The sequence below is a fragment of the Centropristis striata genome, chromosome 5 (genome assembly GCF_030273125.1).
Source record: "Centropristis striata isolate RG_2023a ecotype Rhode Island chromosome 5, C.striata_1.0, whole genome shotgun sequence".
Classification (NCBI taxonomy): domain Eukaryota; kingdom Metazoa; phylum Chordata; class Actinopteri; order Perciformes; family Serranidae; genus Centropristis; species Centropristis striata.
The window spans coordinates 13,315,919-13,342,489 of NC_081521.1; the positions used below are offsets into that span (position 1 = coordinate 13,315,919).

General features: G+C 39.9%; 1 protein-coding gene across 1 annotated transcript in view; it reads left to right on the top strand.

Moving 5' to 3' along the window:
• LOC131971011 (1-phosphatidylinositol 4,5-bisphosphate phosphodiesterase eta-2-like) overlaps positions 1–24,959 on the top strand; it is a 78,854-nt gene extending 53,895 nt beyond the window's left edge. Inside the window, 18 exon segments of the mRNA XM_059332275.1 lie at positions 52–207; positions 2,392–2,490; positions 3,668–3,768; positions 4,327–4,415; positions 5,139–5,321; positions 5,474–5,581; positions 6,352–6,476; positions 7,193–7,277; positions 9,044–9,190; positions 10,288–10,367; positions 16,529–16,904; positions 22,471–22,531; positions 22,533–22,724; positions 22,726–22,802; positions 22,805–22,870; positions 22,873–23,289; positions 23,292–23,496; positions 23,498–24,959. Of these exon segments, the coding sequence (XP_059188258.1) occupies positions 52–207; positions 2,392–2,490; positions 3,668–3,768; positions 4,327–4,415; positions 5,139–5,321; positions 5,474–5,581; positions 6,352–6,476; positions 7,193–7,277; positions 9,044–9,190; positions 10,288–10,367; positions 16,529–16,904; positions 22,471–22,531; positions 22,533–22,724; positions 22,726–22,802; positions 22,805–22,870; positions 22,873–23,289; positions 23,292–23,496; positions 23,498–23,906 (2,976 nt within the window). The 3' untranslated portion in view covers positions 23,907–24,959.
• The last annotated feature ends 1,612 nt before the right edge of the window (positions 24,960–26,571 follow it).

A 26,571-nucleotide genomic window follows, 5' to 3' on the forward strand; every position in this document is an offset into this window, starting at 1 on the left:
CATGTCTAATTGTATATCATTGTTCTGTGTAACTGTTCCTTCCTCCTCCAGACATCAGCCAACAGGAAGCAGGTGGAGAACATGGCCAAAAAAAAGCTGGACAACCTGATGAAGGAGTCCAAGATTCGAGACAGAGAAGACCCAGACAGCTTCACCATTGCAGCCCTCCCTCCTGCCGGGAAGCCTGCTGACAAAACTGGCTCCAAGGTAAAAACAGACGGAGAGTTTGATTTCCAAACGTATCTGTCTGCACTAAAGTATGCTGTATATCAGGGGTCCCCAAACTTTTTTCGGTGGGGGCCACATCAGCTTTTCTTTCTGTGATGGGGGGCCGGGGTCAGTCTATAACAGGAAATGATGTGGGTGACCACCAGTGTTATTGTGTAAATATAACGATCATTTGTTGGCCTTGGCACCACCTGTTGGTTTGCAAAAAAGTAAGAAAAAGTCTTCACATGTTTATTTGAAGTACCACAGATATTCCTTTTATTTTGTAGAAAATAAAAACACAAGCTGATGCCAGTTAACAATGAGGTGATGTGATTTTGTAACCGGTACAGGTGAAAGATTCTGCATTCAGAATCTATTTTCCGTTTCCACATTCTGTTGAACGTCTCTCTTCCGTTAGCTTGCCTTGCCCGCGAAAACTTGACGCTTACCGCTTGGCATTACGTAGATCGGAATATACCATTGTGTGAGGGGGCGAAAAATTAGCTACTACTGTAAATAATTCACAACTAAGGTCAATTTTAATTAGACGAGTGTATTAGAAGAATACACCGTTTAATTTTAAACGGTGTATTTACAGTTTGTGGTTGTGTGTGAGACAGCTGCATTTCATCTGTTGTCCCCAAATAGTCTTGCCTTTGGCGTCTTTCGTGTACTTTACTCACGATGTAGTAGCCACAACCAATAGCAAAGAAGTGTGTGTGTGTGTGTGTGTGTGGTTGACCCCACTTGGCTGTCATTTCTTGGCCCTGTTAAATAGCAGGGCCATTTTTCTCCCCTGAAAAAGGCCTGGTTGCTGATTGGATTGAATGGGCGGGCGGCTGTGGCTCAGTCGGCAGATCGGTCGCCCACTGATCTGTGGTTCGATCCCTGACCATGGCGGGTCAGATCCCTACATGTTGAAGTATCCTTCACCAAGATAGTGAACCCCAAATGGCTCCCGATGCTGCGTTCATCGGTGTGTGAATGAATTCCCAATGGTGGCAGGTGGCACCGTTTAGGGTAGCCTCTGCCACCACTATAAATGTGTTTGTGAACGGATGAATGAGTGCAGTCTGTAGTGTAAAGCGCTTTGGATAAAAGCACTATATAAGGGCAGTCCATTTACCATTTAGAACACTAGTAGTACTCAACACCACAACAACACGCGCCATTTTTAAAAGCTGACGAATAACGAGTCGTCACAAGCAACAAGAAACATAAGCCCCATTCATCGTGCGGTCCCGCCAATGTCCTGCTTTATTGCTGACATGTGTGACTCTTTGTCTTCACAGAGTTTAGGTAGTTTTAGGTTCAGATATTCGGCGAGGTTCATCTTTAAGAACTTAGGAATAAATCATTAGTTTTCACCAGATATGCTGTTTATTCAGAATAAAGCTTGACACTTATTACTTTTACCTCATTATCTGATATTGACATTAAGTGATTTGAAAATCTTGTCCAATAAACTCAATTTCTTACCTCGGTGTCCCCCCATTTAAAAAAAGAAAGAAATATGGCCAAGTGTGACTGTTGAAACACCCGGACCATGAATAATTCCACAGCTTTATGAAAAAAATACTTTTTAAGTTTAAGTCCAGATTATCTTTAACAGTTTTATTCATTTAGGTTCACAGATCATTTACAATAATATGTGGTATTTTCAGAGTCAGAATATGGATAGAAATGCAGATTTGTTTCATTTTCAACACTTCATCACATTGTTTTGTGTTTGTGTTGTGAAAGTGTGAACTGCTATGAATGTAAAGCAGGGCGCTGCTGGGAAAGAGTGTGAAGCTGCTAGACGTTGACTTTTCCTCAATGAATGTGGCACCTAATGAAGTGTTTCTGTTCGAATCTAAAAATGTCCATTCTCACCTTTTTATAATGGAAATAGGAATATGTGTTGAGTGATGAAGCAGACAGTGCCCTACATTTTATGAAAACTTATTGGAAATCAAAGAAAACAGCAATTGTTTAGTGATTTATTTAAAAAAGTGACCGATTTTTGATTATTTATCATTTTAATCCACCAAAATAAATCCAGAAAATAACAGTTCAGTCTAATTCATAACAGAAATGTAGCACAAACATAACATGATGATGGGTGACAGAGGAAGGGAATCAGTATTTCTTTCTGATTTTCAGCTACAACGCTTAAACGTGTTTCTCCTCTGCTGTCAGGGTAAAAGTGAGGATGGGATGGACATGGCAGACGAGGCAAACCCCAGCAGCAACAAGCGGACTGGGCGCTCCTTCATGGGGAGCTTCTCTAAACGCAAGGTGGGCCTTTTCCTCTCTCCTCTCTGCTCTGCTCTCAGTCTTTGATTCTGTCTGTAGATCAGACCTGGGCATTAGGCGGCCCGCGGGCCACATCCGGCCCGTTGACTGTCCTTGTCCGGCACGCATGAGGTTACCCAAAAATTAGAAATCAATACAACCGCAGTGCTTTTATTTTGAAGGCGATTTACGTATAAGTTACACGAGTTACCGAGGCACCTTGTCAAAAACACCTATTGCTTTTTGCATAAAGTTAATAAATTAACAATTAACAAGTTAATAAATTCCTTGGCCACCTTGTGAATCCACCTTAAGAGCTACAAGGTCGTAAAAACAATAACAAACATTAGCATTAGCACTTGAGCAAACAAGCACTTTTACTATAGTTAAGACAACAAATATAGCCACTAATATATATGGCAGAAGAAAATAAACTTTAACAAACCTTGTGTACTGTCAGCCAGAAACTATAGAAGCCTTTTGATACTTTATATCAACTTTATATGAATTACAACGCACTCCTTATTTTTTTTACCGTTTGTTTTTCATTTAACCGTTCTTGTTACTTCCTGTCACTACCTTGTGACTTTGTTACTTCCTGTCACTACCTTTCAAAATTAAAGCACCCATTTCACATTGGATGGCACCTTTTCAAAATAAAAGCATCACAACATTGTAAAACACCTAGAAAATGTACAAACATGAAAAACAATCTGTATAATACAAAAACACCAATAGGAACCTTAGTAAAGGCCATTTACAGTTGTGTTTAAAATAAATGTTATAGTGATTGGAGTATTTACTACTTTTTAATGGTATATTTGATTTACTCCACATTAACAGTCTTATCATAACATGTATTGTTATCAGTAGCAGCTCAAAACCAGATAATTTACTGTATTTCATAAAGCGATTAAACTAATATTGAGCAGAATTTAGTTCAGAGTTTTGGTACGGCCCCTGCAACCTTTGTGGTATTGGTCATGTGGCCCCTTGGGAAAATTAATTGTCCACCCCTGCTGTAGATCTAATCTCCTCTCTATGGTCAGAATATCGACAAGAATTTTGAATCTTAGTCAGATTATTCCCTCTCGGAAAGATATTTCAAATGCAGAAAGCAAAGACAAGCACTTTTTTTCTATTAATCTTAGTCAGATAATTCTCACCCTTCCCTCTGCAGAAAAAGACAAGCAAGTTGAAGAAGGCATCGAGCTTTGAAGACACCGATACAGACCAAGAGAGTACAAGCAGCACCTCCCGTGCCCCCTTACACCACAGCAAGTACGCTACACACACACACATGATGTGATGCTAACATAGGATTGATGTACATATACATACATAGATATACATATGAATATGATGGATTCAGTCATGAAAAAAAGTATGAGACCACCCTTGTTTTCTTCCCTTTATTGTTCATTTTAATGCCTGGTACAACTAGGTACATTTGTTTGGACAAATATAATGATTACCACAAAAATTGCCGATAAGAGTTTAATTTCAGAGCTGATATTTTTTTTTCTATGGTTTTTTCGATAATAACCAAAATCATTATTAAGAAAACCATTGAAAATGTCTAAATATCAGCTCTTAAATTAAACGCTTATGAGCCATTTTTGTTATTATAATTATATTTGTCCAAACAAATGTACCTTTAGTTGTACCAGGCATTAAAATGAACAATAAAGGGAAGAAAACAAGGGTGGTCTAATATTTTTAATAATTGTGTAAATGTTCAGACCCACATCAGGACAAAAAAAAATTTGAAATAACTGTCTGTAAGAGTTGTGTTCATGTAAACACTTTCACACTTTATATTTACTCTTGACCTGACAGAAAGAAGAAGACCATGAAGTTATCCAGAGCTCTGTCTGACCTGGTCAAATACACTCGCTCTGTGGGTCTCTATGATATTGAGGCACAAGGTGAGCACTTCTCTTCAGTCCGTGGAGTTATTATAGTGGAGCGGCTAAGTGCTTATTTTTGGCAGAATCGTTCAGTTTATGATACAAGCGTGAAAATTGGCATGAACACTCTCCATGGGTCACTTAACAAGAATATTGTCCGAGACATTTGAAATTTTAAGATGGCGGCCATTTTTCAAGATGGCCGACACCTTAATGGAGCAGTTAAGTGATATAATGGTTTATTTGATGATACAAGCATTAAAATTGGCATTAGCAGTCTCTGTTGGTCACTTGACAATAACCCACCCACAGTTACTTGAATTTCCAAGATGGCGGCCATTTTTCAAGATGGCCGACACCTTAGTGGAGTAATTGAATGATATAATGGTTTATTTGGTGATACAAGCATAAAAATTGGCATGAGCAGTCTCCATGGGTCACATCATTTAGTTGGTTATTGTAAAATGTTACCACTGCAGTTAGTCTTTGTAGGGCAGTGTAGTTGTTAATCTAGACGGATTTCAGAAAAAGGGCCTCCTATAAGAAGTGAGGAGCATTTATGGGTACAAGTCGGGAACCTTACATATCTCATCGCTTGGTAACCATTTTTTTTTGATTCAGCACCCTTGAAATAAGTAAAGTAGGCCAGTTCCTGACTTGTACCCATAAATGCTCCTCACTTTCACTTTTTGGACAATTCCGTCTCGACTATGTGTGATGTGTTTGTGTTGTCCCTGGCAGCCAACTGCAGCTGGCAGGTGTCCTCCCTCAGTGAGACCAAGGCCCACCAGGTGATGCAGCAGAAAGCTGCGTCCTTCATCCAGTTCAACCAACGACAGCTCTCCCGTATCTACCCGTCCTCTTACCGCGTCGACTCCTCCAACTTCAACCCCCAGCCCTTCTGGAGTGCTGGCTGCCAGCTTGGTATGAGCTTCACCCAACCCACCATATGCTTTATGATAATTGTGTTCAATCAACTGCAGTGTTTTTCTCTCCCTACAGTAGTTGTTAGCCATCACATTAAAGTAAAAACATCAAGCCTGCTGACAATATGAGCTGAACTGCTTTGATTTTAGTTGCACTCAACTACCAGTCAGAGGGCCGGGTCCTCCAGCTCAACAGAGCCAAGTTCTACAGCAACGGCAACTGTGGCTACATCCTCAAGCCTGCCTGCATGTCTGAAGGTCAGCTCATGAAAAACACTCATTCACATCATTTTAGTAGGATTATAACCAAAATCATTATCAAGAAAACCATGGAAAATGTCTAGATAGTCATGGAAAAAAATTATTAGACCACTCATTGTTTGCTTCAATTTCTTGTTAATTTTAATGCCTGGTACAACTAAAGGTACATTTGTTTGGACAAATATAAAGATAACAAAACAAAAAACTGGCAAATAAGTTGGTGCTGGTTTTCTTGATAATAACTTTGGTTATTATCAAGAACACCATGGAAAATGTCTAGATATCAGCTCTTAAATTAAACTCTTATCAGCTTTTTTTCAATTTTAAATAAAGTTAATTCTTGACATAGATCTCAGGAGTACTTTATTTTCTTAATTTCAGTTTTGCACTGTCAGGCATTAAGTCCAGTATATTTTGTGTTTCTGCTTATTTTCATAATGTGTAAGCATTAGGTGAAAAAAATGAAGGCAGCCTTCTAATATATGTAGAGGATATTTTCCTCTTTTTAAAATGATATCACTGTGAGCATTTTGTAATGTGCACTTAATTTATTTGTAACCTTCATTATTAATTTGAAGAGCTGTCTTAATGTATTGTAATAACCTATATAGAGTTTGTGTTCTATTATGTTTTAAATGTTGTTTTAAACGCCTCTCTAGCTCAATGTAAATGATTATGATGAAAATGGTTATTTGGGGAATTTAAAATTTACATTTGCAAGTAAATGGTCACAAAAAAACAGTATGCTTTCTTTCTTCCCTTTCCAGGTGCCTTTAACCCCAACCTGGAGGATCCGCTGCCAGGTCAGATGAAGAAGCAGCTGGTGTTGAAGATCATCAGTGGACAACAGCTGCCTAAACCCAAAGACTCAATGCTAGGAGACAGGGGCGAGGTAGGACACACGCCTCTACAGCTGTCTTTAATAAAGATATACATATGCCAAAAATATAAATATATCAGCAGAAATATTGTAATACTTCATTATAAGTATTATATTGTCTTCTAGTTTGTGTTGGTGAAACGTTTTCTAGAGTCAGTTGGAGCTAAAGACTACAAGTTAAAAATAGAAATAAATCTGTGAGGGTATACAGTCATGGAAATAATTATTAGACCATTGTCTTCTTCAATTTCATGATCATTTTAATGTCTGGTACAACTAAAGGTGCATTTATTTAGACAAATATTATGATAACAACAAAAATAGCTGATAAGAGTTTTATTTAAGAGCTGATATCTAGACATTTTCCATGGTTTTCTTGATAATAACCAAAATTATTATCAAGAAAACCAGCACCAACTTATTAGCTAGTTTTGTTGGTATTATTATATTTGTCCAAACAAATGTACCTTTAGTTGTATCAGGCATTAAAATGAACAAGAAATTGAAGAAAACGAGTGGTCTGATCATTTTTTTCCATGACTGTAGGTGAGAAGACCTCTGTAGCCTTCAGCTCATCTCTGCTACAAACTAGAAGCTCCTGACTAAATTAGCCACTACTAGCACAAATCTGAAAAGTGTTCCATTTTTGGTAATGTGACTAGAAAGAATAATACATGGAATAGAAAAGATGATATCTCTGGGAAATACTGTGAAATGTATTTTGTCAGATCATTGATCCCTTTGTGGAGGTGGAGATCATCGGCATCCCAGTGGACTGTTGCAAAGAGCAGACCAGGGTGGTGGATGATAACGGTGAGTTCAGGTTAATCTCTCTGCTTAAACTTTCTTTACTAACTGATCAAGTCTGCCTGTTGCCACAAAAATGCCCTGTACTGACTGAAGCCAGTTAAAGGTGTGCTTTAAGGCTGCTTCCATCATAGCACCCTCTTTTTACATTCAGCTTGGCACAACCAAAAGTGAAAACAGTAATGTTTCTCTGTAACAATATTACATTATCCACCAATTTTCTAGCATGTGTTTTCTTAAATAAAATATAAATATATGTTATGCATAAATCAACAGCAAGGACTGCGAAAAATGTCCCCGTTTTTACCATAGACTGTATACAAATAATGGTGGTAGTCACTGTGACGTCACCCGTTGGTTTGTAAATGGACCTGCACTTATATAGCGATTTTCTAGTCTCTTTGCGACCACTCAAAGTGCTTTACACTACAGACTGCGCTCATTCATCTCTTCACACACACACACAAATTCATACTGGTGGCAGAGGCTACTCCAAACGGATCCACCATTGGGAATTCATTCTCACTCCGATGAACGCAGCATCAGGAGCAATTTGGGGTTCACTATCTTGCTCAAGGATACTTCGACATGTAGGCTGCCAAAATAAACTGTTAACTTTAAAACTAAATGTGCGTTACTAACCGGGAAAACAAACAGAAAAACAGCTGACTCGTTGAAACGCTGAACAAGACATTTTTAAATTACCAAAATGTTCAAATAAACTTTCATGAATGGAAAAGACATGGTGAAAGGGTCAAAGTTCTAAAATGAAAACATAGACAACAGCAAAGAAGTTCACGGCTACAGTAGCCACTCCCCAAATCACAAGCATCTTTGTCATCTATTTTCTTCTAAATGGGACCATTGTTTTCCCAGTTAACATCATATTGTCTTGAAGAAGATTTGAAACTTGCGATTGAGACTGTAATGTTGCCACGATATTTTTTTCTGAGGTAAAAAATCAAGTGAGAAGTCATCTCATTTTGTATTGAGATAGATAGGACCTGAATTCTCTTGCAACTGCTGTTGGTGACCCCACAGGACGATAATTTAACTTTAATTTAAAAAATGTTCCTAGCAGCTTTAACTAAAAATAAATATACCTGAAAATTACTTGTTAGAGTTACTTGTCTACATACACTAATGTGAAGGACTGAAGTAAAACTGCAGATAATCCCACTTGGATTGGTAAGAATTAACCACTGAGTTGAGAATTTCATCAGAGGTGTCTACAATTTAATTTAGCCTGATGCAAAAAAAAATCTGGATGACCCCTGGAGGCAGGCTGCAGTATAGGTCATAAATCCCACCCTTCCATGTTAGTGATGGACGGGAGCCAAACTAAAAACTCAAAGTAGAGGTCAAATAAATGTTTCCCAAAGATGGTTTCTGTCATTTTAGGCAGCTCTTATCATGCCGACGTTTGTTCAAGTGTCTTTTTTTCGTATATAGATTCAGATTTATATAGTTATTTGATGTTACGAAAGGGGGTGATTGACTGTTGAGTGTGTCGCAGTTGGTTGGGTGGGTGTTTGGGCGGGAACTTGATACCCACTCTTTCTCAGTACTGCACTGACTCTGGCTGTCTGGCAGCACCTGTATCCAGGATATTTAGATCTCAGGTAGACTGAGAGGAAGTGGAGATGTGTCGTCCTATGGTCTGCATGCTCTCTGAATCTACTTTGTCTATCCTAACTCCTCTTAACTCTCCTGTTCCTCAATTTTTCTTTTGTTCCAATCCCCCTCTGGCCTCTCTTGGGCCCTTCCCGTAGGGTTCAACCCAATGTGGGAGGAGACTCTGGTTTTCACAGTCCACATGCCGGAGCTTACTCTGGTGCGTTTTCTTGTGTGGGATCATGACCCCATCGGCCAGGATTTCATCGGTCAACGCACCATCGCCTTCAACAGTATGATTCCAGGTGAGAGATGGTGAAGCCCCTGATTTTAGATGGAGCTGATTGCTCCATCTAAAATCTAAAAACCCCCTGATTGCTGATTGCTCCATCTAAAATCTAAACAACATTTGACTTTACACTCCTGTTTCACCACGAAAAAGGATGTTGTAGCCTTGCTTCCGACAGGATTTGGGAAAAGTAATCTACCAACTTGCGCCGCTACTAGCCCCGCTAATAGCCCCACTAATAGCGCCACTAATAGCACCGCTACTAGCCCCGCTACCGTAACACCGGTGATCTGGCTTGTGATTAGTCTGGTGTTAGCCAGGCTAGCACTGTCAGCAATAATGTGCTGAGAAAGGACTTGTGACTCAGGAAGTACCCTCTCAGGTTCAGCTGCTGTACCCCTGACACTGGCTTGGGAACATAAATGTACATTATGGACAATGGAATGTACAGGCTTTTCAAGTTACCATGTGTCCAATCTGAACAGACTTCAACATTTACAACTTGTACAATTTTACAACTACTTTTATTTTGAAGTAAACTGAGTCATGTTTATGTAGAGCCCGATGAAAGATTAGCATTTGATGTTCTATTTACACTCCAGAGAAAGTTGGTTTTCACACAGCTTGTGTCACCTACGTATAGACTGTACTGGTACTGATGGTACTGGTACTGGGCCTTGTGGAACACCACACCTTTCAGTATTAAGAGGTTCAGGTTAGGGACTTTCTAATTCATTTTTATTAATAATGATTGAATCGTAGACAGTGCTCGGAAAATCTTGAGTCAGAGTCGGTGACTAGAAAAGTTATTCACTGCTGAGTAATAGTGTGTGTGTGTGTGTGTGTGTGTGTGTGTGTGTGTGAGAGATGATTTGTTAGTATATATTTTTATATTTTTTTAAATTTCTCATTGATTTAAGTGATAATGCTTTTTTATATTTCTTGTTTAAATTATTCTTAGAGTTTTAATGAGTTTTACTGAGGCTTCTTTCATTGTGGGACTGGTTGTGGAATTTCTTATCAAAGAATAAATGCTCAGCTTAAGTTGCAAGCTTGACACTGTAACAAGTGTAACACCACTGTTTTAAAATATCTGTGCGTGTGTGTGTGCAGGTTATCGCCATGTGTACTTGGAAGGTATGGAGGAGTCTTCCATCTTTGTTCACATAGCTGTGAATGACATCACTGGTAAGGTAGGTACTATTGAGGAAGCGAGCTGTGTTTCCTCCACCCTATGATTAATATTTAAATCATATTTATTATGGTACAATAACAGCCTCTAGTCCCTTTCATGGTGCTGTTTCATGTCGGGACATTTACGGTTTTGCAACAATATTTGACTGATTTCAGGTTTTCCAGAGAGCAGAATTCAAAGATAACATTTGGACAGTGAGGCTTCAACTTTTAGCCAATTGAGGAGGTGTAGTTCAGGAAACAGTTAATAGTATATTGCAAACGGGTACTTCATTGATATTTGACAGCATTTAAGGTCTTTTTGGATTTTATGATACAATGGACTGAAGATCAAGAAGGACTTGAACATCTGGTGGAACTCTGGCATAATGAATATTTGCATAGACAATAATCCTGTTGGAGGAAAGGAGAGGGAAGAAGGGAACTAGGCACCTGAGAAAGCTCTGAATTACAGTCATGGAAAAAATTATTAGACCTTATTATTTCGCTAATATCTTGTTCATTTCAATGCCTGGTAGAACTTGAGGTACATTTGTTTGGACAAATATAATGATAATAACAAAAATAGCTGATAAGAGTTTAATTTAAGAGCTGATATCTAGATATTTTCCATGGTTTTCTTGATCATGATTTTGGTTATTATCAATAAAACCATGGAAAATGTCTAGATATCAGCTCTTAAACTAAACTCTTATCAGCTATTCATGTTGTTATCATTATATTTGTCCAAACAAATGTACCTTTAGTTGTACCAGACATTAAAATGAAGAAGAAATTGAAGAAAAAGTGTGGTCTAATATTTTTTTTTTCCATGACTCTAGTTATTGCACAACAACTGACAGATTGATTTATTGATAATATAGCTGTCACCTTTTTGCCACACAGTGTAATACATTTTGCATTATTTTGTTGTTGTATATTGATGTTTTTAAAAAATGATGTTGATTATAGATCTTTTTTTTTTTTATCTGAATGAATCTTAGGACAGAGGCATGTCTTTCCAGTTAAAGCCATGGGTCTAAGCTTTTTAAATGGTTTTTATTCCATGTCTCTATCTGCTGCAGAGGCTGAAAAATAAATTATTTAGGAATCACTGACATTGTGTGCAAGTTTTCAGAAAACCCTCAGGTTTTCGGAGGTTGTTTTGAAACAATGCTTAGGTTTTAGAGGATGTTTCTTGAGGTGGACTTAATGGTCTTAATGGGTGAAGTGGAACATTTTACACTGTAAAAATAAACTTCTTAGTACTCTCTGGTGCACAATGACTCTGGAGGCTCTAGACTCTAGTCTCACATAGCCAGACCTAGTATCAAATCAAAATGGGCTTTTGAAGCATGGAGCAGAGGATGCAGTGTAAGTGTCCTTGCAGAATATAGATAGCAGAAGGGGAGGAGGAAATACACAACCAATGGTAGGCTAACACCCACAGTCTACATCCAACCAGTCAGAATTTCTAAATGTCCTCAAACATGGCGTTTCAGTATATCCGCAGGAAATATGCAATCAAGCTTGGAAACAAAAGCAATAAAAGTAATAATGACCAGCTGTCTGATCTTTGTGTCCACTGATGGCTGCAGGGCTTTCTATTAATGGACCAGCTGATGGTATCATTTTTCACAGTGATTTCTCCAATACTGCTTAGGGCTTGCCATTTGAAATGTTAACATTTTTTTTATAAAATAACCAACAATTAATTTCTTAAAAACTTCCCATGTGTTAAATGTTGTCAATGCACAAGCAGACATCCAATTTTGCAAAAATAAATAAATTCAGTCCAAAAATGAAAAGTTCATGATTTATGTCACAAACTGACCTGAGAATATCTACAGTGCAAATCTTATAGTCGTTGATATGCTGTGGGCAGTCAGTGCAGGAAAAAGAAGTTGATACTCAGCATATGACTGACACAAAAACAAGACAAAAGAAAGGGAAGTATTAACCCTTTGATGCATTCTCATGTTATTTCATGCTGGCTGTGTTTCTGTGCTCTATCCTTTTAAATCAATTTATTTTATGATTGAATAGTCCGAGTATTCTTTGAATATCTTTTTTTTTTTATTACAACCGATCATTATATCCATTTTTCCTTTCATACTTCATGACGAAAGATATTTTTTTGTATTATTACATCAATTTTACACACATGAGTCAAAAATGACTTAAATTTGATTTAAAATTAAATGATCTAATACTATAATAATAGTAATTTGTTTCAAATAGTTACTTTAGCAGTAAGATCGGCCAAACACTCATATATTTAATATATTTAACATGTTTATGTATCATTTTGTCACACATACAGTGTATCTGGAAGGTATTCACAGCACTTCACTTTTTCCACATTTTGTTATGTTACAGCCTTATTCCAAAATTGATTAAATTCATTTTTCCTTAAAATTATACGCATAATACCCCATAATGGAAATTTTGACCCATGTCGTACATTAGAAGCGCAGTGATACAAAAAGGGTTGTAGAACCTGATAATGTAATAACTTCCCGATAATGTAATAACCCCGATAATGTAATAAAAATCTGCACTTGAGTCCATTGAAAATGTAATAAAATCTGATAATGTAATAACTTCCCAATAATGTAATAAAGTGCATTTCCCAATAATGTAATACACTTTTTACCAATAATGTAATAAAGTATAACACCAAGCACCTTTAGATTTCAAGAAGCTGTTGAATCATTCGTGTTGTCATGGATACCTCGTTTGTGAAAAACGGATGAATGGGTCAAAAGTGAATAAAGATTCAACTTTGACCTGTTGGTGGCGCTAGAGCTCTTGAGCTAGAGTTGCCTACACAGTATCACCACTTGAACCCAAGTAATGGGTGGTCTGCTGTTAAATTATTACAATATTGGGGATTATTACATTATCAGGACTTGCGAAATGAAGGCTAACCTGATAATGTAATAACCTCCCATTAATGTTATACTTTATTACATTATTGGTAAAAAGTGTATTACATTATTGGGAAATGCACTTTATTACATTATCGGGAAGTTATTACATTATCAGGTCTTATTACATTTTCAATGGACTAAAGTGCAGATTTTTATTACATTATCGGGCGTTATTACAGTATCAGGGTTTTTATTTAAAAAGTAAGAAATTAAAACATAAAATTACGATGTATGATAATCAAAAACAAGTTGATTGAGGAAAACTGAATGATGAAATTAATTTATTGCAAAGATATATAACATAAAAACTCAGTCGGGTCACTTTAGACCCATGTTGTGCATCAAAGGGTTAAGTTTAAGAAGCATTTGACTGGTTTGCACGGAGCCGTGACCAACACCTTTGGACTGAACTGGAGAACTGACTGAGCTTCAAGTTCAGCAAAAACTACTCACTGCTTTCCTTTTCCTTTGACTCTTAAGTTTCAGTGCACTCAGCTGTCTCCAACCAGGTTGTAAATGAGTGCTGTTGTTGACATTGTCCGTACTTTGAACTTCCTCTTTCTCAGCTGTTGCTGTGTCTCCTGTTGTGAATTCTCTGTTGCCCCCTGCCCCGCCCATTTTATATCTCTTTCATCATCCCTGTCTCTGATTTCCGCTCTCTTCCTGTGTCTGTTTGTGATTTCAGTGGACCTCTCTATTGCAAAACACTCCATTTAGAGGCAGGACATTTTTAGGAGCCCTGAAGCTGACACTCAAAACTCAGGTGTAGTGAGACCCAGTCGGCACCTTGCATGAGCCACTTGCCCCCCCGACCCATGCACTCAGACACACACACACACACACACACACACAGCCCCCCCACCCCACCTCCCCCTTTTGTCAGCAAAATGCAAGCATTAAAAATGACAAGGCCAACTCATGCCTCACATGAGTTGTAAAGGCTTGACCTGCATGCACTTTCATCCATCCTAGATCCAAAGTAACCAACCTACAGAGTTTCAGAGCTGAATAGAGGAGAGAGATGTGAGCCAGGCTGCAGAGACTCTTTGTAACTCTCTAGTGTTTGTTGCAGAGAGCATTTTCCTCTCAACTCTTAAAGAGTTTTTTTTCTGGCTATTCAGTTCCAGTGCCTTTATATATACGGGTATGTGCAGGTACATCTCAAAAGATAATTAGAATATCATGAAAAAGTTCAATATTTTTTGTCAATCATTTCAGAAACTCATACATTATATAGATTCATTACACAGAGTGAAATGCTTCAAGGCTGTTTTTCTTGTAATTTTGATGATTCTGGCTTAGAGATAATTAAAACACAAAACTCAGTGTCTCAGTATAAAATGAGAATATTGCTGGTGAGTGTAATGTGCTGGTCCTGGGTCAGTGGTGGTTTGGGGCCATGTCCTCTGCTGCTGTTGCTCCACTGTGTTTTCTGAAGTCCACAGTCAACATAGCAGCCATTTAGCAGGACATTTTAGAGTCTTCATGCTTCCACAAGCTCCCAGGAGATGCTGCTTTCATTCTCCAGCAGGACTTGGCACCTGCCCACACTGGTAAAGGTACCAAAAGCTGCTTCAGTGACCATGGTGTTACTGGGCTGGACTGGCCACATAACTGGGCTGACCTGAAGCCCATAGGAGTCTATGGGCTGTTGTCAAGAGGAAGGTGAGAGACACCAGATGAGCTGAAGGCTGCTATAAAAGCAACATGGTGCTGTAGGCTGATCTCCTCCATGCCATGCCTAAGTATTAATGCACTAATTCATGCAAAAGGAGCCCAACCAAGTATTGATGTATAGAAATGAAGATACTTTTCAGAAGCCTGACATTTGTGTTTAAAATATCCTTTTTCTTTATTGATCTTATATAATATTCTAATTTCCGTTTTCATTATCTCTAAGCCAGAATCATCAAAATTGGAAGAAATACAGGCTTGAAATATTTCACTATGTGTAATGAATCTATATAATGTACGAGTTTCACTTTCTGAAATAATTGAGAAAAAATATTGAACTTTTTCATAATATTCTAATGTTTTGAGATGTTCCTCTATGTGTAACAGAGTGGCTCTACGTATAGAGACCTGTCTGTCGGCCCAACACATAACTCCAGAATTGAATATCTTGACAACTATTGGATGGAATGCTATTGGTAAATGCCCCGAAGCAGTAAACACTCTGCTTCCAGTTTTTGACTTAAGTCAAACTTATCTCAGTACTAAATGAACAGAGGTAGAACAATGATTTTGAGCTTGCTATCTAGCCCTGGATCAGACATTACTATTCCCATAGTGGTGGACTTCTCTTATAGTCTTGTCTATGTGTCTGTACTGTTTTCTTGTTGATATTAAGCATTTCACCACAGTTGTCACTAGTAGGTTATTTGGATCTACTTATTTAACATAATAGCAGGCATAAAGTATATAAGTACTGTCAATGTGAGTTTCACCATCACTGTCCTTGTCTGAATGTCCTCATCACTGTCAGTCTCTGTGACTGGACCAACGCAGCACCTACAGGCACAGCAACCACATCCACACACTATTATCATTTAGTCTGTCTTATCTTTTCCCCCTTCACCTGAAACCACTATTTCCAGAAATTCTGTGATATATTTATTTCAAAATTCTGATGGCCTATATTTTTGTGTATAAAAATAAGCCAACCCAAAACGAAAATTGGTGACTTTTACCCTATCATTGCAGCGTTCTAGTTGTCAGAACCATTGTGGTTCTACTACTAGTGGGCACTTTTAAATGATTAATTCCAACACGCACTAGTCATTGTAGTCAGTGTATGTTATGGAGGCAAACCTAGCCTGGGCTGCTCTTTGTATATATAACTTTGACAGGTAGCTCCCAGCATGTGTTTGCTTCATCAGTAAATAATACCTGGACTAAAGTTGCTGTATACAGATGTGTATGTCGTCCAAATAACAGGCCAACACTTTGAATTCAAGTGGAATTCAAAGCTAAGCCACATGGATTGCAGCTGAATGATCATGTTAAAACGTATGAGTGATTATTCACATGAATTACAAGATTTCCTGTTTGGTAAATTGATATTGGTGGGATTTGTTTGTAAGCATGCTCACTGTACAAAAACTGCTTGCAATGATGCAGTGTGGACTGGTGCCACATGCATTGTGGCTAACATTGTTCCTGTATGACCTCTCTGTGTGACTAATTCATTTGGGTTCGTTCAGATTCATCGTGAGTTTGACAATCGTGTTTTGTTGTGTTTTTGTCAGGCCAGAGCAGTCAGCGGCATAAAAGGGCTGTTTCACAGAAACCCAAAGCAGGCTTCCCTGGACAGCCATGCTGCTGTAGAGCCGAGCCGTAAGCACCCGTTCGGTGCCCACCTCCTGCGCCGCACAGCCAGTGCACCCACCAAAGGCCAGCCCAAAATGAGGAAGGGCTTCCCAGAGATTGACACCAAAGACTACAGCTCAGAGGGCGCTAGTGAAGAAAGAGAGTCCGAGGACAGGGACAAGGCCTCTGCTGCCACCTCTCATCAACCCACGCCACCACCAAACCGCAACAGGGAATCACTGGCATCCCACCAAGCCAAGGGCCCCTGGGACCCTCCTGAAACCAACGGGGCTGTGCACCCTGAGGAGGGTAAAGGTAAGAGCCCACTTTTTGCTCAGCGAAGACCCATGAGTGAGCCTCTGAAACGGGCCGGTCGGCTCCGCTTTCATGACCCCCTGGACATGAAGCCGGGGGTGTTTGCCCGTGTTGCACTTAATAGCTCAGGCAGGGTAGGGATGTCCTCCAACTGTATCACATGTGTGATCGGCTCCAAGGAAAGCCCAGACGCTGAAAGAAAGTGTGATGTTAAGGAAAGGCAGGGTTGCAAGTCCAAAATGTCAGATGGGGAGAGACAGGAGAGACGTAATCTCGCCTCCAAAACAGAGGGAGAAGTTGAGCAAAAGCCCCTCGCCAAGCCCCAGACAGAGTCACAGCAGACTCCTCAGCTCCCCAAGTCATGCCCAGAAGCCCAGTCTCAGCACTCGCCCAAGGCTCTCCTCCAACCTAACCCCTTCCCTAGATCCAAAGTCAGGCAAACTCTGGGTGCCCGCCACATCCGGCTACCGCCTGGCGCATCACAGAGGAACGCCCGTTCTCGCAGCGTTCCCCGAAGATGCTCCCCCAACACGGTAACACCGGCACCCAGCGTCACACCAGACCTCAGGACAACACCACCCAACTATGGCTCTGTTTGCGGCCTGACATTCACCCCGTCCACAAACAGCAGGGCAAACGAAGGTCTCTCACTCGCTGACAGTAGCAGCTGCGACAGCTTCGGCAGTCTGAGCAGCTTGGAGTTGCCCCCGGTGCTGCCGCCACTTTCTGTCCTCGACAGCCGCAAGAGGGCTGCAGGCACCCTGCAGCGAGAGATGAACGCCCTGTTTGCCCAGAAAATGGAGGAATTGCGCCATAAGTCCCCCATGTTTTTCGCTGGTAAGATGTATGTGAGGCACCATTAGCAATAACACCGATAGTTGCTATGTAGATGCTGTAGAGGGTATTTCACGTCCTGTAGACCGTAGACGTACATGCCAAGTAAGATGCACCTCGTCATCCCACTCGTCCCTGATTGATTGAGGACGGATCTAAACTCCCAGGTATTTCTTTCTATTGTGACTTGGTAGACTTCAATTCTAGCTTTTGTAGCTTTCACCCAAGCCTAATCTCATGCATTCTGCATTTTTCAATTATTTTTCTCCTTGTCCTAAAATATTGTATCTAATACTAACCCCTCATGCTTGACAGACGAGAGAAGTTGTAAGTATTATACCTAAAATTAATAGAGGTAGTTTCCTAGTGACCTAGTTGTTTTGATGCATAAAGTCTAAAGCAAGATAATGACAAATAATACCGTGCTCCCCCAGCAGGCCGTCACTACTAGTGGTGTACAGTGTTCCAAACTGTTACACAGGCTGTTTGATTCAGTACAACCTGTGAACCAAATGATGCCAACAACTTTAGTCTTGATTTTGTCTTGTGTGTATATTTTAATAGTGTTTATTCATACCCAGTGTGTTGGGTGTTGTGTTAGTGAAGCAATGCTTGTCATGTTGTTTATCAGGGCTCTCTGTAAACCCTTTATTGGCATATTTACAAAAAACACTGATGGCCATCACATGATAGACTGAGAGAGGCTGAAGGGGAGTGGGTTTAGCTAGAGCAGCTGGTGTTCAGCAGAACATCCCCTGAATGTGTCATGGGAAGGAAGAAGAGGTAGCACAGATGTCAGTGTCTTGTGACTTCCAATGTGCAGCCAGTTGTTATAGGTCATGTCTTCAAAATATTGTCCATTTCAAGTTGGATGGGATAACAATGTCACGATACACAAGCCTAGCAAAAACCTAAACTTATGTTACTTTCCTCAGAAAACTGGACAGCGGCTCCTTGGAGTGTCTGTTAGTCCAACCAAACGCTGAACAAGACATTTTTAATTATATAAGTCATTAAGTGAAAATACATTGAAAGGGTCAAAGTTATGAGACCAAACCGGTAGACGTCCTTTTTTATTTCTACATAACGTTATATGTAACTTTATTGATGTCTCGCCTTTTTAGTGACCTGTCAGTCAAAGGTAGCCACGCCCCTAATCATACAATTCTTTATCTTCTATTTTCTTCTAAATGGGGCCATTATTTACACTATTAACATCAAATTGTCTTGAAGAAGATTTTTTACTAGTGATTGAGACCATAGTGTTGGCCTTAAAAAAAAAAAATTCTGAAGTAATAAATCAAGTGAGAAGTTTTCTCATTTTGCATTGAAATGAATGGACAAAAATGTTTTTGTCAGCGCCCCCTGCTGGAATTTTCAGTAGAATGCAGCTTAAGGCACTTCCTGGTTTGCCTCCCTGCTCAGACCAGGTTGCCGCGTGGTCTCCAGACTATCACAGGGCTGACACATAGAGACAGACAACCATTCACGCTCTCATTCACTCCTACGGGCAATTTAGTCTTTTGAGCTATACGTCTTTGGACTGTGGAAAGAAGCCGGAGGACCAGAGAGAACACATGCTGACACGGGGACAACATGTAAACTCCACACAGAAGAGCCTCAAGCTGGATTCTAACATGTGGCCCTCTTCTATGAGACAAAACCTGCTAACCACTACACCACTGTGTGGCCCTTGTCCCAGTTCATAGTATGTTGAATGCTGTATGCCAAAAGGTACCACGATGTACTGGTAAAATCAGTCACAATTTGCAGTATGCAAGCCAGCACGCTTTTCTGGCAAATCTCAGCACAGCATATACTGTATATGAGCCAGAGGGTCAAAGTTCAAGGTGCAATGTTATGATGCAGCAGCATGTCCCAGATGTATGCATTCTGCATGCAACAGTACACATTTAGTAAGGCCAGCTGGAGTAATGCAATGATGCATACAACATGTCCCCCCAGCAGGCAGTCAGTACAGATCGTGTACAGTGTTCCAAACTGTTTACAGGCTGTTTAATTCAGTACAGCCTGTGAACCAAATGTGAACCAAATGATGACATATAACTTTAGTCTTGTTTTTGTCTTGTGTATGCATTCATACCCAGAATGTTATGTAAGTGAAGCAATGTTTGTCATGTTTATCAAGGCTCTCTGTAACCCCTCATTGGCATATTTACAAAAAATCTAATGAATAAAAAAAAAAAAGTAAGTATTTTATGATTTTATAATCTAAATAAGTCATTAACTGAGGAAAACTATCTTCCATGTCAGTGCATATTGGAAACAGTCACTGCAACGCTGATATATCACCAATATCACTTGGATAGGCCATCTGTTCTCATGTTGATTTGGAGATCAATTTGTGATAACTTCTCTTGTTCAGATGCGTTCGCTGTCCTGTAAGCTGTTTCCTTGCCTCCATTCTCCCTCTTCTTTCCAGTTTTGCTAAACTCCTTTTTCTTCTTTGTTCCTTTTGCACGCTCTCTTTGTTACTAGTGCAGAATTGAGGCGATGAAGAGATCCAGGTAAACCGCTAAATGCATGCAACCTTTAAATATGTCCTGTGCACCTTCACTTCACCAATTAATCTGTCTCTCTGTAGCCTGCTTCTCACATCACCCAAATGTTTCATCTGTGCAGGTTGACTGTGGTTTGAAATCCATATTTTTTTCCATTTTCAAATATACTTGAAATTGGTCACAGATTAATGACACCAGTGGAAGTAGTGAGAGCACCATGACCGCTTTGTTCACGTTGTTGAATATGGTGCAGGTTGGGACAGGGAAACTCACTGTGGGAGAAAAACACAATTCATGAAACTTTGTATTGTACACAAAATCTGTCACTTTGTCACTGTTGTGGCCGGTTGAATGTTTTTCTTTCTTACAGGGTAAGTGTTCATGATAAAATCATTGTCATTCCCCTGTTAATTGCTGATATCTGGTAAAACAGTGATATCACTAATCTCACAGATCCAAAAACGCGTTCGGACAGGACTGACAAAACTAAGGCAAATATTAAATTCCCCAAATGTGCAGTTGTAACCATCCATCACACTTTAAAGTCCTGATAATCTATTCGGGAAGGTCACACAGGGCCCCGAAAATAGGATTTAAGTAATAATCAATTGGAGTTATGCACTGCTTGAGCTTGAAATATCTTGACCGTAGATAATAATTTAAAGTCAGGTCCACACATGAGCCAAGCACGTTTTGGCCATTGGAATTCATCAATATAAATCCAAATTCTCTGTGGATAACTGATTATTTTAGATCAAACATATTGTGGGGCTGTAACTTCACACCCATTGTTTTTTTTTCCCAACACCTTATATTTACTTAATATTTAGTCCTCATTTTCTGATAAATTCTCCTTCGTACAGCTTTGTTTAACATGTAATAAAATATTTAATATCTGTGATAATTCAAACCCACATTCTGACATAATTGGGGGAAAAATGCTCTGAGTGGCACTGTCATCACTTCAGGTTTCATAGTAGCAGGACCTTCAAATGAAAATGAATTTATCCTTAGTAACAGCTGTGGAACACATTACAATTAGCTCTCGGTAGAACAGCAAACTGTAATGGGATGTGTAAAATGTGGATTGGTCACATCTAACATAGGGGTGTGTCATATTGTATCGTTCACGATTACACTATTCATAATATCAAGTTATTATGCGTTGTGTCTCTGAGTGTCTGTCACCCGTCAGTCAGTCAAACCCCAGAACCACCTCTCCATCCTCCTCCCAGACATGCACGTACATACACACTGAATACACCGAGCTGCCGTGCCTACCTGTCTGTATCAGTCCCGTCCCCACATCATCTCTCTGTGTCTCACCGTCTGCGTGTGCGCACAACAAACTAAATATTATTATCAACCTGCCCGGGCCGTCAGAGGTCACACTGTTGCATTATGCCGTTCATTAGCTGCGAGCTAACTTTAGCTAACTATCGCAGCTTTCCTGTTCCTTAAAAGTCACTTGTGAGGCAGAGAACAGGTCCTGTGTATTTGTTTGACGCGCTGCTGCTGGGGTTTTAATTATTATCAGCGGCTTTACACGCACGGATGATGTTGATGTGTACACTTAATAGCGAACGTGTATCAAAGCAGATTACAAAAGTGATAACAAAGGTGATCAACAAAAATTACAGCTACCTAGACTCGCCACACTCTGATATAACCTACCTGTGGGCTGTCAACTATGGTGCTCACCTGACCTGAAACCATGGCAACAAGACAAACAAATTAAACACAAAATAATCAATCAATAAAGCAATATATGGCTCCTACACTAACGTGTAAGTTATGTTAATCACAAAAAGCTACTATTACTTCCTGTTGCTTAACACATGCAGCTTTCAAAATAAGAGCACAGTGTGTTAAATCCACCACAGAATTTACAAGAAGACATTTTTTTCATTTATACAGACTAAAAAAATCATATTTTCTATATTTTTCAGTATTTTGTAATATCGTCAAGAATATCGTTATCTCAAAAATACCCTGAAATATCATGATCCTCTTTTAGGGCCATATTGCCCACCTCTAATCTAGCAGATATTCACTTAATAAGGTCAGTATCCAGGCTGATACTGAAACTCGTTGGATCAGTGCATCCCTTGTTTTCAAGCAGATAGTTATAGCGTGTACAGCCAGAATGCTAAGGATCTTGATGACCATGATACATTTTCATACATTAAGACATGTCTGTTTTTCCACAGATTGCTCCACGGTGAAGAGACCAGCTCCTCTTACACTAAACTCTGACAATGCCGGAACCACTTGTCATCCATTCTGTCTCCACCCCAGAAGGCGGCCATTCTTCCTATCACTCTTCATCTACACGACTGCACTCACCATCCACAGCAATAAATGCAGACTCCCCATTGACAGTTACTTCAAATGGGGTGGTATACAGTCCTATCAATAGTGAAGAAGAAACCCCATCAGTCCCTCTGACAAACCCTGCTGAGAAAACTACCATTTCAGCATAGTCAAGACATCACAAAAAACACTTGTTTATTCATCAAGCACACTTCCAACCAGAGAGAAAACCAGAAACTCTGACAGAAAAGAAAATCCATAGAGCAGAGTTTAAGTCTGACCACAGGGTGGACCTCCTGCAGCAGCAGTGTCCACTGTAACCCCTGTAGTCCCTGCAGCTCAGATAGTCAACTCTTTTAAGCAATCTGCCATCACACCAGTAAGAAGAACAAAAGGTGAGAGCCATGTGTGGGTGGCTGTAGCTTCATCTGGGCAGGCCCAGTCAGCAGTACCTGAAGTCGGCAAGAATACCACCCTAAATACTGCCATTGGAGCCAGGCAGCCTCCTCCTCCTTCTAGTATCTCTTCCAGTGACACAGTCATTGACCTGTCACTGGCCAGCCTGGCCTGGAAGAGCCTCACCAGCCTGCCCACAGCCAGCAGCACCTGCCATCTCCACTGGGTTACCTGCCGTTGCTTAGCAATGGTCTCCTACGATGCCCTGCGAGTCAGCAAGAGCAACCCAAATCTTCAGCAGAAAGAGTTCCCTAAAGATGAGTCCCCCCAACCCTGCAGCCTCCTCAGGAAGCCTCAATGGATTTCACTTGCCAGCTGACTCAATGGACACACATCTGTCTCTATATGGATGTGTTGAAGCAATCATCAGCCAGCTGGCAGTCTTCTGTGACTACACCCCAAACAGTTCAAGCTTCCAGGTCCAAAAGCCTTGGGGATCTGACCTCTGAGGAAACTTCCTGTACTTTGGCAGTATCACTGGATCCGCAGCAGCTTCATTGTTAAGCCAACCAAAGACCAGGACTGTAAGGGCACCCAGTGACCTCACAGAGCAATTATTGATGTGGAGGCCCTGACTGCTCGCAACTTCACACCACAAAACATGCCTAGTGAGTCACAGGAGGAGTTTGTGGAAGGGACCCTGGTGCGAAGGACCTCCTCAAGGAGCTAAAGCAGGGTGCACTACATTGCAAACAGAGCCAAGAAGGCCCAGGAAAGGCAGAAGCTCCAGAACCCTGAACGTGCATGTTTCCCAAAGCCCCTGAACCAGCCTAGACCTGCTGAGACGCTCACCCACCTAGAAGCCCCCTCCCCTAGACGCTCCAACTCCTCACCAGACCCTGAAAACAGGGAAGTCTTTTCCACACCAAGACTCTAACAACTGGCTCACTTGGAACCAAGTCCAGTTTTTTCTGTAGAAATGCTTTTTTTTTTTTCTTTTTAGAAAAACACTGCATATCTTCCAAAAATGACTATTTCCACATCTCACAGAAAACTGTGCTTCACTGAATTAGCAATCCATGAACAATACATTCTGCATGCTGAGGTTGTGCAAGATCAATATTTCAACCTGTGCATTCAGAAAACATGGTCTTGAAGCTGCTAGACAGTAATTGTTCTAAAAGCAACTAATCAGCTCTGCAATCGGTTAGATAATTGCCAGAATGTATTTAGTTGAAGAAACCATTTTTTATTAAGCTGTTTATGTTGACTGTGATCTACTCTCCTGTTTATTTTTTACTTTACATGAGCATACAGTAGCAATAGATTACAACTAGAGGGCAAGATAATAAAGGACCCTGAAAAAGTTCTGTTACTTGAACTACTTGAAATGCAATGGTTTATTTTAACTGAGTTGAAAATTAGAAACTCCATGTCAGCCCATCCATCCACTAGCAATATTTAGAAAAACGATGGCATGGTATCTTATTGAATTTTGTTTGGCAGTTTGATGCTAAAAGCTGAGGCTTTTCGCATGTGTTTACTAAAATAATATTTATTCTTACAATGCAGGATAAAATTTTAATTATTGTTTGTGTAGTGGTTATATTGTAAATTTACCAAACTGCCAATATTATCTTACCTTTCTGATTTGTGGCATGTAACATCGATGAGATGATGTATTTTAAAGCAGCGGTAGACTTGTCCAGACCAAGTTTTGCCCTTTTAAGTTGAATGCATGTCTTTTATGCACTGTTATGTTTACTTTTTACTTTTTTCCATGAAGATATGCTACTATCGTCCGATGGTGGAGCATCATGTCTGAAGGCCTGTGTTCTCATTGGTCCCAGTTCCTGATAGAAGATGACAATGATCTGTATCGAAGCACGTTTATCCGTTGCCCTGCTGTGTTGCTTGCACTGCCGTGCCAGTTCTTTGTGCATTCAAACAATGTGTAATTATGACCTGAATAAATCTCAAATTAATATTATTTAACAAGTCACGGCTCATTTATTTAATTTACACTTCATCTACCAACAGTTGTCTTAGTTCAGAGACAAAGACAAGTTGTTAACAAACCAGTAAAGCTGAGCCTTATTCAAGCTGTCATGTAAAAAGCCTTTGGCCTTGGTTTTGGCAGGGTCTGCTCACTGCTCTAATTTGGACTCTGCTTGGGTCTGTGTTTACCAGCCATCACCTCTCTCAACCTCTCTGGCAAAAAAACTCAGACCCCCTGCAGAAAGGGAGAATGTTCTAGAACAAAGACTTGCAGCTGAACAATAGATGTCACGCTCAATCAGTCGCTAAAGGATAAAAAAAACAATCTTTTCAGTGTCGCTTGCCACCTGAGATCAGATTTTTTTTAAATACAAAACTATTAACTTAGACCCCAGAATATGGATTAATCTAGCCATACTTCCGCAGCTTTTGGAATCAGTGTTGGAATCTCTGCAAATAAAATCCCCTTTGAAACAGCATGTGTGCTTTGGGAGACAAACGATCCACTGAAAGGTAATATAGTGGTGACAATAGTGAGAGATTCATACCTTTTGAGGAAAAGGAAGTATGTTGGTATTGTCACAAAAAGATGTTTGGTCAGGATTGTCTCATACAGATGCTAAAAGGTGCCTTGTGTGACGGTATCAGACCCCGAGGGCTGTCACAAAGCAACCTGGGAACAAGAACGATCTGTGAAACCCTTAAGTCTTTCTCAGGACACTGATTAGTCAGTCAATGGACTCCAAAGCTGATGGCCACCTCTAGCGAGCTGTCAGACACTGCCAGGCCTCTTCCTCGCCTTTGTAAGACTTTGTGAAGCGTGACATGCTCATTTTAGCGCCATAGACTCCGCTCCAGCCAGCACACAAACACAAAAGACAGCTTCATTAGGATTCCAAGAAAACCACAGAGTCCCTCTTAAAGCCATATTTATCGAGACAATTTGGCATGGCTTGGCCTCTCAAGTGAAACCTCCGAGCCCAGTTGAGCACTTCAGGCCTGAGAGAATGTTTTTTGTCTCAAAGAGTGAATGCCGCCCCTCCTCTATAGATGAAATCACTGCCTGTTTTTTTGCAATTCAGGCCTGTGTTTGTGAGCTTCTGCAAAAAAACTGTTTTTTTTCTACAGTAGATTATCTAATTTATATTCTATTATATATTCATATTAAAGTTTGTATTTATATTATAGTTTGGAGGGTTGGAGAAGTTTTAACACATACCAAATATGGTGTGAATTGCTTAGGGTTTGTTTATTCTTTAATTTACCACTCTGAGCTCAAACTGTAAGATAACTACAGCCTGATGTTTTTCTCCTGTGTGTGTTGTATATCATATGTTGCCAAAGTTCCTTTATAACAGGAAGTAGGAATCCCTAAGGGCTGGTGTGCAAAAACAAAATTCTTCCTCTGACTCCCTGGGACCTCAAACCCTCCATCTGTAAGCTCATTGTTAACTGAACACTTCAAGATACAAGTAGTGGGCTAAAAACAGACCTGCTGACCACCAAAACGTGAAGAATAATTAATTTGATAGTATTTTGGAAGTAATTCAGTTCATTTTATGTCTTTGTATCAGTTGGAATGGTGGGAGCAAGAAAAACACACA